This window comes from Mugil cephalus, chromosome 19 (genome assembly GCF_022458985.1).
Source record: "Mugil cephalus isolate CIBA_MC_2020 chromosome 19, CIBA_Mcephalus_1.1, whole genome shotgun sequence".
NCBI classification, from domain to species: Eukaryota; Metazoa; Chordata; class Actinopteri; order Mugiliformes; family Mugilidae; genus Mugil; species Mugil cephalus.
The window spans coordinates 10505524-10520808 of record NC_061788.1 but is presented as its reverse complement, the minus strand read 5'-3'; the positions used below and the strand labels follow the sequence as shown (position 1 = coordinate 10520808).

At 41.9% G+C, this 15285-nt stretch overlaps 1 protein-coding gene across 3 annotated transcripts; it reads right to left on the bottom strand.

The window, feature by feature from the left end:
* Positions 1-987: 987 nt before the first annotated feature.
* On the bottom strand, positions 988-14743 carry glis3 (GLIS family zinc finger 3). Of its 3 annotated transcripts, XM_047569102.1 has the most exons (10): positions 14411-14736; positions 13545-14014; positions 12881-13055; positions 11654-12797; positions 6658-6819; positions 6452-6562; positions 5188-5329; positions 4966-5038; positions 2554-2702; positions 988-1826 (listed from the first exon to the last, which is right to left on the bottom strand). In XM_047569102.1, the coding sequence occupies exons 2-10, from the start codon at positions 13909-13911 to the stop codon at positions 1705-1707; spliced, it is 2445 nt and encodes an 814-aa protein (XP_047425058.1). In that variant the 5' UTR covers positions 13912-14014; positions 14411-14736; the 3' UTR covers positions 988-1704. The 3 variants fall into 3 exon arrangements, with proteins under 3 accessions (XP_047425058.1, XP_047425060.1, XP_047425057.1); XM_047569104.1 differs by lacking the exon at positions 2554-2702 and having other exon boundaries at positions 14411-14743; XM_047569101.1 differs by lacking the exon at positions 988-1826 and having other exon boundaries at positions 2159-2702; positions 14411-14743.
* Positions 14744-15285: the final 542 nt, after the last annotated feature.

The following is a 15285-nucleotide window of genomic DNA, read 5'->3' as shown; positions in this document are numbered from 1 at the left end:
GAACAGTGGCAAAACAAAGCATTGTTAAGAGACTTCCTAGTGGGTACAAAGCTTAACCAACCACCTGTGTCCACTGCACATCAAGTTTTTTTTTTTTTTTTTTCTTTTTTGATTAGCAGTTCTAAACAGATGCTTTTTGGGAAGAAAATGTTATTGTTGTTGCTAGGCAACTACTGGAACCCCCGTCTGAAGCATGACACTCTTGCTAAAAGAATTATTTTCAAGTAAAACATTTTCTCCTTTCAATTTCCAACAAGAAGAATGCACTGCTGTGAAGAATGTCGCCAACTGGTTCTGCACGGGCTTTTCATATTGAAACACAGCAGTGGTTGCTAATTATTTCTGTGGTTTACATTAGCTTATTGCCTCCAGAGTTTTGCTGTAGGAAGGTATCTATATACTGCATGAACCAAAAAGTAGTTAAGTCACTTTGTTCTTAAATTCAATGGCAAATATTCTATTTTAAATTTGAATGCGCTTTATACCTTTCAAAGCTTCTCCTCTTTTGAAGTATCAACTAAGGCCATTTCAGAAATTTTCCGCACAGTTTGAGAGATGCATGTTGCCTTTGAATTGACAATTTACTTTTGTTTTGATTCTTGTGAGAGTGTCGCGGCTCATGTAAAAAATCTGCTAGTTTAGCGTAAAAAAAAAAGAGACAACAGAGTTTAGTGCATCTTCATATTACTGTGAGACACAGTGGATGATAAATTACAAACAATCGTACAAATGATTGACATCTTTTTTCTTAAACCGTTCCAAAGCACCACATTGTTCGAGCCCATTCGCTACAAACTAAATGTAGGTTTACACTGCTGCTGATCATTTTTAAAATCTTGCTATGTAATTTGGAGGGTGCGTTTAAGTTCCATCGTAAATTTTACTACACAAAAACAACTAAGGTGTGAAGACGTGGATATTTACAAATTCACTAGTAACATGTGAACTGTAATCCGGCGCGATAAAAAGGAAACTTTCTTTCTCAAGCACATTTAGAAGTTCATTTTCTCACTGAGTAAGACGCACTGAAAAGGAAACGAGGTTCACAAATGTACAGGGTCGTACTATATTTTTAGAAAGATGCAACTATGTTGTGTAGTGTAGTTAATTAGCAGTATAAAAAAAAAAACATTAACACACCACATGATTAAAGCACAGGAGCACTCGACACATTACTATAGTCAAACAACAGGTTATGCGTATGGACATTACAGTGAAATGGTAAGGCTGTCTTGTTACTATAGTTACAAAGCCATGGTTCTAAGAAAAACCTTAATAAATGATCCCTTGCATATTGATTGCAGTGATGAATATTGTGCAAAACCACCAGAAACTACTTGAAGTACTTAAAACATGCTACACACAATCTGTATAAAAAAACTGAGGAAGTAAACATGGAAAATCCTGCTGGCGCAGTCATTACTGTACATTGATTATAGGGACAGAAGCCACGGTGTCGAGTCAGATAGCACATTAACAGAGATTTAGTTGAAGGGTTTAAGAGTCAGTTCCTCAATTTTATTCGTTTCAGCCCAGGGAGTAGTAGATTTTTCTGCAGCCTAATACCCTTTTATTTTGTTAAACAAAGCTGCTATCAGGTCGCGGGGCCATATGTGTTCTTCTTGTTAAACATTTGATTTACGAAATGGAACGGGGAGGCAAAATAGTGCAAAGAAAGACGCCCACGAGGGGAGAGCATCATCATCATCCCTCCGTGTAGATGCAGGAGACCTGGCTCGTACAGTGGTCCACCACGTTGAAGAAATCTCCTCCGTGCAGTTCTTGATTAGCAGCCGCGTGCTCGGCTTGAACGTGGACGCCAAAACCTGCAGATGCACAAGCGCGCACAGATAAACACACACTCAAAAAAAACAACAAAAAAAAACATGCATGCACGCAAATCAAATCATCCCAGACCAACTGTGTTTAGATTGTATTTTCATCGTGTTTGTGAGATTTATCATTGACGGGCAGATTGAGAGGCCGCCACCAAAGGCATCAGTGAGCATAAGGTGCCTCAAGACTATAGGCTCTTTATGTGCCGCGAGAGCCCTACAGGGTAAATGGGAAAGTCTTTTATCCTCATTGTAATAAAAGTTCAGTTTAAGGCTGCGGCTTTTTCCTTTAAACAATACATTCCAGAAGAAAAAGCAGCATTAGACCTCACAGTGTGATTCTGAACACCTCGTCAACATCACGGCGGCTGTCAAGTCTGGAGGGAAAATAGGTGACATCTATTTAAAGGTACACGGAGTGAAGCTGCCTGATTCTGTCTAACTAGAGAAAAAAAAAAAAATCACCAGCCACCTGCTACGCATCATAAAGATATACTGCACGATTAATGTGCATGTGAGAAAATCTGTTCCAAACAGACTGTCAAACCGCCCACACGTTTGCTAATAGCCCCTTCAGATATGAAACTTGCCTGATTCTTCTTTTCTTTTTTTTTTTTCTTTTTTTCACAGAAGAACCTCCCCTTTGGCACAACTGTGTTTACATCTGTGCAGCGAGATGGTTTCGACAAGATTATTGTGATTACAAAGCTCCGAGTACCTGGGCTGTGATCAACCAAATCAAGAGGCTGCTTCAGATCACAGTTGTTCTGCAGGGATGTCCCATTGGGAGGACGCGGGAGGCAGGTGGAGGAGCAAGGCCCACACTGGTCCCCCGGGAAGAGCTGGTGAGGGGAAGGATCAACAACCCTGGAATATTTCAAACCAGAATAAATACTCCGGGTGTGAAATTGAGATATAGTGTTAAAAAATCAGGCACAGACAATACCTCGAATCCTGAAATTGAACAGTTTTTATCACATGTTTTCTTAAACTATATGAATTTACTGTAGAAACCTAGCCATAAAAGAGTGTCACACCTTATCATTTACTCTTCCTTTATATATATCACCATATAATTCATCTTTCATAGTGTATATTTACATATATTTCCTGTGGATGTGTACATATGCAAATCATAGCTTTTTTATGTGCAACTGAGCTACTGCGACAAAGCAATTTCTGTTATGGATCAATAAAGTCTATCTAAGTCAGAGGTCTTCAGTGTTTTTCATACCAAGGACCCCCAAACTGATGGGGAGATTAAGTAGGGTTTAATCAACCAAAGACTGTGTGATGCCCTGCAGCCTAAGTCCATCATGCTCTCATTTTTACCCACTTACTACAAAGGCTAAAGAAATACCCAGGATTACAAATGACGCCGTCCCTTTGCATGACTTAAATTAAAATTTTGCAAACACATCTACACACTTTCACGAACAAATGCATTTGTCCAATTTCATGTTCACAACAGGTCCGCACAAAGAAAAGAAGAATACAGTTTATTAATCATTGTGTTCAATTAATCAAACTGGCTAAATTTACCAGTGCTGGTTCCACGATCATTTAGACAAAATGTCATTACCTCTAAGTGTCGTTAGTCTGTAGCTGCTTCCATAGTTGCCACGTTCATGTAATGAGGAAAAAATCACTGCCTCCTATGCATCAGGGCTGCCCGCACTACTGATTTAACCCTTCATTTTCTGCTTGACATAATTCTGGTACAACATTGGAGAGACACCATGTAACCCATAAAGGGTATTTCCTGCTCTGTGTTTAGTGCAGTGTATTTCCGCGTCGCGACAAAACGCATTGTTTCTACGCAGACACGAAAAAGGGGCACCATCATCTCAGGTGTCTCAGCTGCGAAGTATCAATAGAGGCCCTTTGCGATCCTTGCACTACGCTGCAAGTTTATACATGTAATATATTCCTGCATCATTTTTTCATGGGGATCAAGACTCTCCTTCTACTTTAGCTGTAAACACAGTAAAGCAGTCTGCCTGCAGGAACAGATTTTTCTCCAGCACAGTAATATGTAGTATTTTTTACATCCTTGGCACTCCTTGTTACTATTTTTTTCTTCTTCTAAGAATCAAGGACTCTGCAAAGCAGTATAATGCTTGATTTTTAGTCAAAGTTCAAAACAGATGATACACTTAAGAATTATCCAGTGACCATGGCAGCCGAGCACCACGTCTGGATATCTAACTTGCCCATAACAAGTATATTAAACAAGCCGACTGACGATATACAAGGAGCTGAGTGGGAACTGGAAGGGATCTGAGAAAAGTGGACAGAAAATGGCAACAAGGATTTTACAAGTGATTTAGCATCTTAAAAAAAAAAAGTAATTACGGCGCTCACTCTTCTCCCATTGGACCGTCAGTTGTTTTCTGATTTTATGATTCACTTATTGAATTCCTCAGCCGCCGTTGTCGGTGGCTATAGCATCCATTAATGCTAGCGGCTCGGGACCAATGAGGCAAGGCGAGGCCTGCTTTCACAGGCCGATTGTCTGCGCAGAATCCTGCCGTGAATGCTTTGGCCTACCGCTGATACGAGAACAATCAAAGCCAGTGAGGAGCCGTGAGTATCTGGCTACTCGGGATGACAGAAATCCTTTATCACATGCTTTGAAGTGTATAGATGAAGGGATGTTTTCATATGGCTTGAGAAGGGAAATGTGTCGCGGGCTGTTCCCAACCGAAAAAAAAATGCATCCATACACACTAAATAAACAACAACAACACCAGCAGCCTATTGGACTCCTCTTAGTGCTCCTTTCCCTTTAGTTAATTATGAGCTTATAGTCTTAAATCCATGACAACCAATGTTTAAGTTCATTGTTACAGTTCATCAAAGGAGGGTGGAAAGAATTGTGGAGCGTTTAAATCAGTTGCAGTAAAAGTCTGAACTGCACCAATGGGCACATAGAAAATAAAAAGCGGGATTAGTGAAACTAGCTGCTCTGGTTGCTCACAAAATACGGAAAGTATTTACCTTTTGCCCAAATCCCTGTCACACACACATGCGTGTATGTGAAAATTCATGCATGCATAAATTTCAAATTCCCCCAAAAGTCCCCAAATACAACAGCATGATCATAAAACAAGAAAAATATCCTCAGTACCTGCAATTTTCCTGTAAGGAGAACAACAGAGCCAGGTGAGGACCGCTGTAGGAGTCTTGTCCCTGTGGAGCAGCTGAGGAACAGGGATGACAGACACTTCAGGGCTAACGGATACACCTATTATGTGCACATGGTTGCAGGGCGACGCGCTCACGTATGTAGCCACGTACTGTTTTTCCGCCATCAGACACATTAATGCAAAGAGCCGGAGCTCGGGCATACCGGAGTATGAGTCATGGGAAGCACCAGGGGACGGGATCAAGTTGTTGTCTAGCCTTGCCAGAGGAGAAAGACTCGGCTGCAGAGGGTGGATGGTCAAACAGTCTGTGAGCGTCTCTTGGGTCACATCAGCCGCGGACTTAATCTGGAGCGAAATGTAAACATAAATGGTGATGAACGGCAGAAACCGGCAGTTTTCATTTTGCCGCCGGTAATAATGCAGCACTGGTGTGATAATAAATCAGCAATTGTACGATGATTTAAAATGCATATTTTTGTCATGTGTCGGAGGATTTTTTTAAACAAATCTGATATCACTCAAGCAGTCTCACACAATTTGAGTTTATTATCATAATTATAGTTTCTCTGGCAGTTCATCATTAGGAGTCAGTATTATATTATTTGTAACTGAGACAAAATAAAAAAGTCACGATTAAATAATGAATTTGGACGTCAATGGAAGGCATCTTAAAATGCAACCTTCTCTGCAGCACTTAGATGCTCACCGTCCATCATCAAGTAACGAATAATTGTTTATAAATCAAAGTCCTATTTCTTTTTATTATGGACTCGAGCTTGTTCTCAGTTATTTGCTAGAAAAAAGTCTATAGGCTCGTACTTACAAACCGTAGGGGTTACGTTTTTTTGCTAATAGAGAAAATGAAAGAAGCTGAGTATGTGGGAGACTTTGTAAAGTGTCCTTTTTTTTTTTAGTAACATCCCACCTTCTTTGTCTGTATCTATGGTGACATAAACCTTAGTGCTAAAGAGCACCTTTTACTCACGCATGTAAAAAAAAAAAAAAAAAAAATCCTCACTGCAGCACTGCGGTGCTTAAAAGTGAAACTTGGTAATGGAGTGGCAAAAAGTGGAGGGGTGGGAAAGAGATGAAAAAAGAATGACAAACAACATGATTATAGCATGTATTTAAGCGCGCCTTAGTTCAGTGCTCACTAGAGAGACAGGGCACATTGCTTTGTATTTTTACATGGCTGCATGCACAGCTAGGTGTGAGTTAATAAAAGTTAAAGTGAATGACATTTATTTCCCTGTGTACACTTAAGTTGCAGAGCAAACAAGAGTGGGATGGTAAGCACGTCACGGATACAACGCTATGAAAGCACAATGAAATTAAATTTATGTGTTAATCTGGCTCGTTATCTGTCCACGACTGCAATGCCGAGGGAGTGAACTTCCCGTCAACACAGGTGAGGTGTAGTCAAAGTGAAACGTTTTTTTTTTTTTTAATTTTTTTAGCCTTGCTTGCCTTCTTCCGCAACTGTCGCTCTTTAGTTGAGTGGGACTTCATGTGTTTCCTCAACGAGCTGGGATCGGTGTAGCGCTTTGCACAGCCGGGCACCTGGCACGCGTACGGCTTCTGTACAAGCACAAACATATGGACCCATATGGAAGCCCCGCATTGCTGCAAAGCATTGAAAAACTGTTCACAATCTGCGCTGCGCTGCCACTCACAGTGTCCAGGTGTGTGCGCTGGTGCTTAGCTCTGTCACTGGAGTTGCTGAAGGCCTTGTGGCATCCCGGGTGCTGACAGAGATAGGGCTTCTCCCCCGTGTGGCTGCGCAGGTGGATCTTTAGATTCTCCAGCCGGGAGAAAGCCTTCTTGCAGCCCTCGAACTGTAAGCGCACATAAACAGAGTGGGAGTATAGTTGGCGCTGCCGCAGATTAGTAGTATTACAAATGCATGCATTCAAAACGGAGCTCTTTCCAGTTGAAGTCAATTACGTTTTACGACTGTTGCCTCCACCCGGCGCTGTATTAAATATAACCTCGACAAGCATCTCTTCACCTCACATGCGCTAACAGCGTGTTTTCCTGGAACGCTGCTGACCTCAGTGTGTGTGAGGGGGTGCAGGAGGAAATATAGAAAGCCCTTTGAATCGAAAAATTTTGTTTCAGCCAGCATTCAAATAAGTTCTCACTGTTGCCAGTTTTATGGTTGACTGGAAAGCGACTATAAATCAACAAGAAAAGTATTCAGGAGAGTTTATTGACTATTGACAACTACAACTCCAGGCTGAACCGAATGGACTCTACCAACTGACCACATATTGTGGATGACTCATGTCCAAACTCTGAAATAGAAAATGTTCTTAAAACGTTTTTATTACAGTCTCAATCCTGGTCTCTTCTGAAAGAACAAAAGGAATCACAGGAATCAATAAGCATTGATTTACAGGGGCACATTCATCATATAAATGTGTTTTTCCTTCTTCTGCTTTTCTGCTTTGAATGCGTTCTGTCCAGCTCCTCTTGTCACAGTGACACTAGAGTTAAACTACTGTTTACATTTTTACAAAAATATGTCTCTTTTTTAATAAAATATGATTTTTTTTCACTATTCTATTGTTTAACATTTAACACGACTATTTTAGTACATTAGATGGTCGTGGAGTCACCAGCAGGGGTCAGTATTTATACACACACACGATTGTATCACTGCTTTGTGTTTTCAGGCCTCTGACTCGCATCACCTTGACAGCAGTGGAAGCTATTAGTTTGAAAAAAAAATAGTTACTTTCGGTGGGCTATAAAAAGACTACATTTACAGCAAAACAAACAAACAAATTACTACAATATAATAAATGAATCACACACAAGGCCTTGCATGTGTTCCCTGAGGTTTTTAGGAACATATTAACGTCATAGTAATCCTAAAAAAAAACGTCCTTTTTTTTGCAGTATCATGCGGCCGCAGTGACTTCACTGCTGAAATATGTGAATCATCAAGGCTTTTCTTTTGTAAGGCCGGGACTTTACTCTCCCTCTTCCTGCTCACAGGGGGGTTTGGAATGTCCTTAGTAAGCCTCATGCATGAAACACACAGACCATGTCCGATATTGTTATTCTTCCTCCAAGACCGGATTCCTCACATACTGATACCACTCAGTCATCACTGCCAAAGCCCAATTAAAATGTTTTTTTTTTCCCATTATTAGAAATACTTGCCATTCTTTCTCGTCACGACACAGCTATTTCCCGTCAACATCTATTCTCACTGACTCTAACAATCACGCAAGCCCATCTCGTTACTGGAAGTGAATTTGAAAATAAAAAAACAGTTCTCAATTTTGCAATTCTAGCATGGCTATTGTTCCATCATCCGACCGTTTTGTAAATGTTATACAGGAGTCATGGTTGACCGCGACTGTTTTTTATATATACTGTATATGTAGTGAAAGAAAATAAACAAAATAGACCAACACTAAATATAGGTTAAAGAGAATAATTAACAACAAACTCCTCAACTAAAGTGCCCCGAGAAAAACAGCGCAGACGGAGATAAATAGTTCCTCAGATCCAAAGAAGACAAGCGAGTACCAGCATACAGCCACAATCCTGCCAGGACTATCCAGAAGTAGGTAGCGCTCTCTTTCTCTCACTCCGTCTCACAAAGCTCTCATAAGGCATGGAGGGCTTTTTAGTTTGTCTCGAGGGACATTTGGGCTGAAAAGAAAGCAGTATGGCTCCTCAGCGGAGATGAGTGTTACAGCCAGCTTTTGACAGGTCCTGGCAGGTACTCATGCCCTGGCTGAACAATGACAGCTGCAGCCCGTGCCAGCAGACCCTGCCCAGTGCCCAGTCTTACTCTGAGGTCAATTCACCCTGGACCCCACTCTTCCCTGCTTCACCAGTGATATTTCTACCCCCTTTTGGACTTTTTGCTTCACCCCCCTTTCTTGCACTATATATTGTTTTGTTTTTTGTTTTTTGTCTCTGACCCAATTGACTTGCAAATTCCTCCAGGGGAGCTGCATTGAAAGTTAGAATTTTGTTTTCCTGACATCATGGAGTCACTAAGAAATGGGACAAAATGTTTAAGCGTTAACAGACGCACAAATAGGTAATAATACTAAAAAACAAAACAAAACAAAAAAAATCACTGAATGCAACTGAGGTAAATTCGGAGCTCTGGATGAATTCATTTTAGGAATATGCGTGTCAGTTACGGTGATTTATCAATCTAGTATACATGTTTTTTTTGTTTTTTTTTTTTTATATAAAAAATACAGTGGAACAGAGTGGTTTCTTTTCAAGACAAAAAAATGCCAACAGAGCCAGAGAAAATATATTCCAGCCACTTAAAGGTCATTTCCTGGTGCCAAAGTAAATTGAGTTCCCTCCAAACAATTGAAAGGATAGCGTTTAAGATGTCATCAAACCTGAAATCTTGTCAGGCCTGCCTTCAGTGGCATTAGCGAGGCTTGAATTACAAGCTCCCTGGGCTGGAAAACTGAGCGCATTGGAAAGAAACTAAGGCGTCGTTTCCCTTCTATGCATACGCATCAACTATTCCTGACAAACAATGGTGGCAATTTTGCTTAAATGTATGCTAATTACTGTTTAACTTATTGTCAGATATTTAGGATATAATTTAAGATATTTAAGATATATATAGTCAATTGAAAATCAAGTCAGAATTGTTAATTATTTGCACAGATTTATCTAACTGAGAAGAAATATACAAAAATTGTAATTTATGCGCTGCCTCATAATGATTCAGACTATGCTTGTAAAACATAACATACCTGCATCACAGTGGAACACAAACAGACTGGTAAAGCAAGTATATATTAACAAACTGTTCAATCATCATTAAACAGATTGTGAGATGACAGGTACAAGTCTGGGCCTGCCCTTTATGTTCACAGTGTAACAGGAGCAGCCTTATTGTTCTTCACCTAGCTGGAACATTTCATATATCATGAAGCGGCGCATTCACCTGACAGTTATTTCCCGAGAAAGAAAAAACTGGGTTGCGCGCCTCGTGCATTTGTTTTAATGTTGAGCGTTTTAAGCAAAGTGATTCCACGCCGGTCGATAAAAATGTTGATTTAAAAGTGAAAAAGAAAAACCGAACTCTTGGGGGCGCAGTTAGTGTGCAGTAAACAACCCTGTGCCACTTCTGTTTTGAGACATTCATCTTGAATGATTTCAGGGAACACAGAACCATCCAGTGATATCAGCCCCATGGCAACAGAGCTGCCTTCAACTAATAAGTAAGTATTTTGGAGCAAAAGGTCGACCGCAGGTATGCAAGCTGTTAATAATTCACTTGTTGAAAGCAGTGACATGGAGCACGTCTGGCCGGTGCTTTGTTAATTACTCATCTAAGTCTCAAGTATTTTGAGTGGGAGTGAGAAAAAGATAAAAAGCAGACAATTTGCATGCCTTTTTTTTTTTTTTTGCAATGCTAGCTTTGTGGCTCTGGGGGTGGCAGCTGGTTTGTTTGTCTGATGGCTAGTCGGCCCACCACTAGAATTCAATACTTCAACGACTGTTTGCTTTTGTTTTGAATTTTGGTTCCAACATTCATGGTTCCCAGATGATGTATCCTACTGGCTTTCGCAATCCTCCCAATGTTTCAACCGGGCCCAGAAGTATGTTAACACTTATGGTTTTTGGTGAAACTTTCTATTCGCGTCTAATGCCTACTGGATCTATTTATAGTGACATTTCTGCAAGAGGGATGTCGTTCCCACGAGCCTCATCTGTCATTTGTTCTTGATCTTAATTAGCGAATGTTAGCATGCTAGAACGCTGACATGATGGGACACGGCAAACGTGCTTTACATCTGCGTATTAGGTCTTATAATGAGCCTGTTGTTTCCTTCCAGGCACTAGTCTTGTTTCTGCAGTTTTCTCCTAAAAATTAAATCTTTCATGTGTCTTTGAAAAATGAGAATAACCTCACTGCAGAGTAATCATTCAGCTAAACGAATCGGTCTGAAAGAATTACTCCATCCATCTTGGACAACAAAGCTATTATCATACATAATCAGCTCTATGGATAAACTCCAACTGTTTGGTCAAAGGAGCAAATGTGTAGAAAGCCAGACTTACTGGGCATCACCTTCCCAGAATAGTATCCAAGTTTGTCAGACGATGGTCTGGCAGACCTGGGGCTGCTGACAGGCCCAGTAGCTACTCGAGTGCCATGGTTCATGCCAAATGTGAAGTGCTAGGGCTTCTTTGTGCTGATTTAATAACTATATAATTGAGTTCACTCCCATGTCAATTATCACGGAGCTCCACTAATTACCCATGGCTTTAGAGAGAGGATACATTTCTGATCTAAACCTTGGCCATAAACCCAGAGTGCGGGAAAGTATTTGTGCTAAAAATAATAATAATAAAAAAAAAAAAAGTATTTTTTTCCACCCGACAGCCTAAGGCTTTAAAGCCTTTACCTAGACACTGGGGCTTTGAATGAAGCACTCTGAACTAAACTTAGTGAGCTCTGACATTCAGCCTGTTCCTGATTTGACTGCATTCACTTTTTTTTTTCACAGAAGTGGAAGAATTTTTTCATCTGATTGGAAGAGAGGGAAGCTATCAGTGTATTGCTAAGAAGGGAGGCATACGGGATCTACTTTCGAGGTGGCGTAAAGTATCTGAATAAAACATTGGATTCGTTTGAATAAAAAGAGACATGGCTGCGAGGTGTACCGAACACTTGTTGGGTTTCTCTCCCGAATGGACCCTCATGTGGATGAGAAGCTTGTATCGGGCGTTGAAGGGCTTGAAGTTGCGCGGACAGCCCATCCAGTAACAAGTAAAATCCTCGGCTTTCCGTTGGTCCACATGTAGCTTTTCTATGTGCCTTACCAGCTCCTCCTTTTGGTCATAGACTGCACTGCAGTCCAACCACCTGCAGCAGTGGGTCCCATAGTCCTCAAACTCTCCTTCTTCTTCCTCCAGCATTGGGATTTGGGGTAAAAAGCTGACCCCGTGCCTGGGAGGAACCATGAGAGCTTTTGTGGCGGGGTCGTTAGAAGGGGTCTTTATTTTGCTATGATGCCTGGAGATGTGGGTGTGCTGGTGTGAGTGGTAGGGTGGCGGAGGCCCCTGTGGAATGGCAGCTTCTTGGACTGTGGTCAGCAGAGCTGGCTCTAATTGTAGGCGTGGAAGCGTATTGTTGGTTGTTTGGCTGTGCCTGTGTGAATTTTTTTCCGGCGACCCTCCTTCATCTGGGAGGCACTGCTGCTCCACCACCATGTTAGCCATCTGGCCCTCAAGACCCCCTCCCTCTTCAAGCATCTGCATACGGTCACACTCCGATTGTGGGGCCAGAGCCTGTGAAGGACCTGGCGCGTTGCTGGGGTGGGTCTGGGGGATGCAGCGGCCTCGCACCCCCAGCAAGTGACCGTAACTGTCCGACTGAACAGGCGAGAGCGTGGCGTGGGAGGCCGGAGAGCTGCGGGAGCCATTGATATACGCCACGAGTGAGGTAGGCGAGGTGCGTATGATGGAGTTGAAGTCAGTGCCCATGACGTCCGACAGAGGCGACATGGAGAGGGCCCTCTTCTTAGCGCGAGACTGTCTCGGGCTTCCGGCCTCCCCTGCAAAGAGGTACGAGGGCAGGGAGGCGGAGGTGCTCGTGCCGCCTGATATGGTCGTGCCCGACATGGCCGTGCCAGGGGAAATGCTGATCTGTTCACCACCCTCGCTGGCCTGGGCAGAGCACTGAGGTAGTCCCAGGGGAGGAAGCACACGGTAACCATATGGCCACTCGTGTCTGCCACTAAACATTGACTGCGTTTCAAACAGACTGAGGGTAGTGGATGCCAGGGATTCTCTGGAAAGTAAGGATCTGAAAAACATTGTCGTTATTCACTTTAGCAACACTTGCTTTTTTTGAGCTCATGGTGAAACAACATTACTGATACTGCTCACCTGGCATCGGTGTGCGGAATGGGCACGCTGTAAGACTGTGATGGAGGATGAGCCGCTGAAGGTCCTGTGGTGTATGGCTGACATGTGACAAAGCTCACGGGATTACTGGTCACTTTTAGATTAACAGCAGCTGCCTGACCAAATACATCCATGGGCAGCCCAGGCACAGAGCAATCTGCTGGACGAAAGCCCAGAATTCATTAAATACATATCCATATGGAAAATACTTTGTTCCAGTACAAGTTACAGCAGAGAAATTTTTTTTTTTACCCACATTTAGCAAAAGTCCACAAATCAGTTTAAAGTGTTAACATTATATTATATAACTTATAGCGTCAATCAAACTCAAAGGCAGTACATTTAGTCTTCTTTAACTTAGGATTAAAGAGTAGACTGGGGAATTTCCCTTCGCCAGACATACTCTCTGCTCTGTTAATCACTAATGAGCTTTTTGCCTCCTTCGACTTCCACCAAATTTAGGAACAATCTTGATGCTTGTTAATCTACCTGTAAATAAGAGAACAGACTAGAAAAACTGTGAAGTTGTGGGACAACTGGGAACGATGGCTGAAGTTGTGCATTGTGAAGATCTTGTGAGATCTTGTTAAGAGGAATATTGCCAGACTGCATATGTTGACAGCACAATGTACAGATTTGATTTTACCTTTGAAGCTTTTATTAGAAGAGCAGAGTCTTGTCTGTGCGGCAGTCGCCCCCGTTGGATTCTGAGGGTGATAAGCAGGCGGTTGCTGGTGTGGGGATGCAGTCGGTGAAGTCTGATGTTTTCCATTAATCAACACCTGTCGGCGGAGGTTCAGGTTTGGCAGGACAACGTGACTTCCGCTCTGTTTCCCGGAGGTTAAGGAACGCACGGCCCCTCTTTTTACCTTCTCCATTCTCCCTGAGGAAGGACTAAAGTTGGTCCGTTGCGGGGAAGACATCCTGATAGACTGGGGCTGGTGCCCTCTCATTATGCTCAGTGACGGGGGCATGCTGCAAGGAGACAGGAGCTGACAACCTTTCCCACTCATGGCTGACGCAGACTCCCCAGAAGTGGTGTCAAGGAGGGTGATCAAAGTAGTTGCGCTTTGCAAAGTTTAATTCATACAGAAATTTGTAGTCCAAGGCTTAAACCTAAGAAATAATTCAAACACAGCAAAACATAAAAGGTACACTCCAAAACAGAGTATAAATAAATTAAATCATGAAAGTGTCTGACATTGAACCGTTTTTGAACTTTGAACTTTAAGTTTACAGGAGAAAAAAAGTTGTACTTAACTGTGCTGAATCTATTTTAAGTTAAAATAATTAAATCTTTATTAGACATCACGAACTAGAACATTAGAAATAGCATAGTTTAATATCCATGACCACAAAGACATCATGTTGCTTGAAATAAGTTGAAATTTCAGGTCAGCCCTACACATATAAAACGCACCCACTGAATTTGACCAAGTTCAATCCAAACACTTTGGAAGATATGACCTTCATGGTGAAGTTATTCCATCACGCCGCGGCGCGTAAACTCACCTACTGTTGCTGTCGCAGACACTTTCCTCTAGGTGACATGACAGGATGAGTGGCTCCTCAAGTCCGCGGGGCTGTGACTCGGAGTAATCTAGGTATGGTGATCAGCTGTCGCGTTTTCACTCCCGAGTTTGAGATCAGTGCGCACCGAGCGGAGAAGTCGAGCCTCGGAGGAATCTCCGCGGTTTGAGCCGCCGCGTCCCAGCTCGCGCACCGTTTCCAGGAACTTCTTTTCTTTTCCTTGGCGATTACACTTTTGCCCTTGACACTGCTTCGAGCGAGCGACGTCATTTCAAACTGAGCAGAACTTACGAGTAAATCATTAAGTCTTCCAGTTTTTGTGTTTGCGCACAAAAGCCTAAAACGACTTAGGCGCGTGCACGTAATACGCAATCATCGTTTGTTTTTTGTTTTTTGTACGCAATCATCGTGTGAACGTGAGAAAAATGTATTATGATGTCACAGATATTTGCTTCTGAGTGGCACATTAGTGCACATATATTATTTTACATTTAGATTTTTTTTTCCTTTCTTTCACTTTCTTTTGACTTTTATTCCTCATTTTTCTAGTTCTAAAACAAAACTCTCACGGGTTGATTTGATAAAACAGGTTTCAACATGGCTCCATGGTCTTTGTTTTAACTTCAGTATTTTTTTTTTTTTAAAAAAACAAGCTTTGGTGCTGACTGAAAGACTTGGGAGTATAAATCAACTGATGTCAGCAACAGTACATAGGTTACATCATTTTGCATGCAGCTGCAGATGAAGGGAGCGCAGGAGTGCGAGCCCCCTCTGTGCTCCAACTTTGAATAATAGATTTTTTTTATTGTCAGTAAAAGTTAGACTGTATAAAAAAAAGAAAAATCTTTCAAATTCCT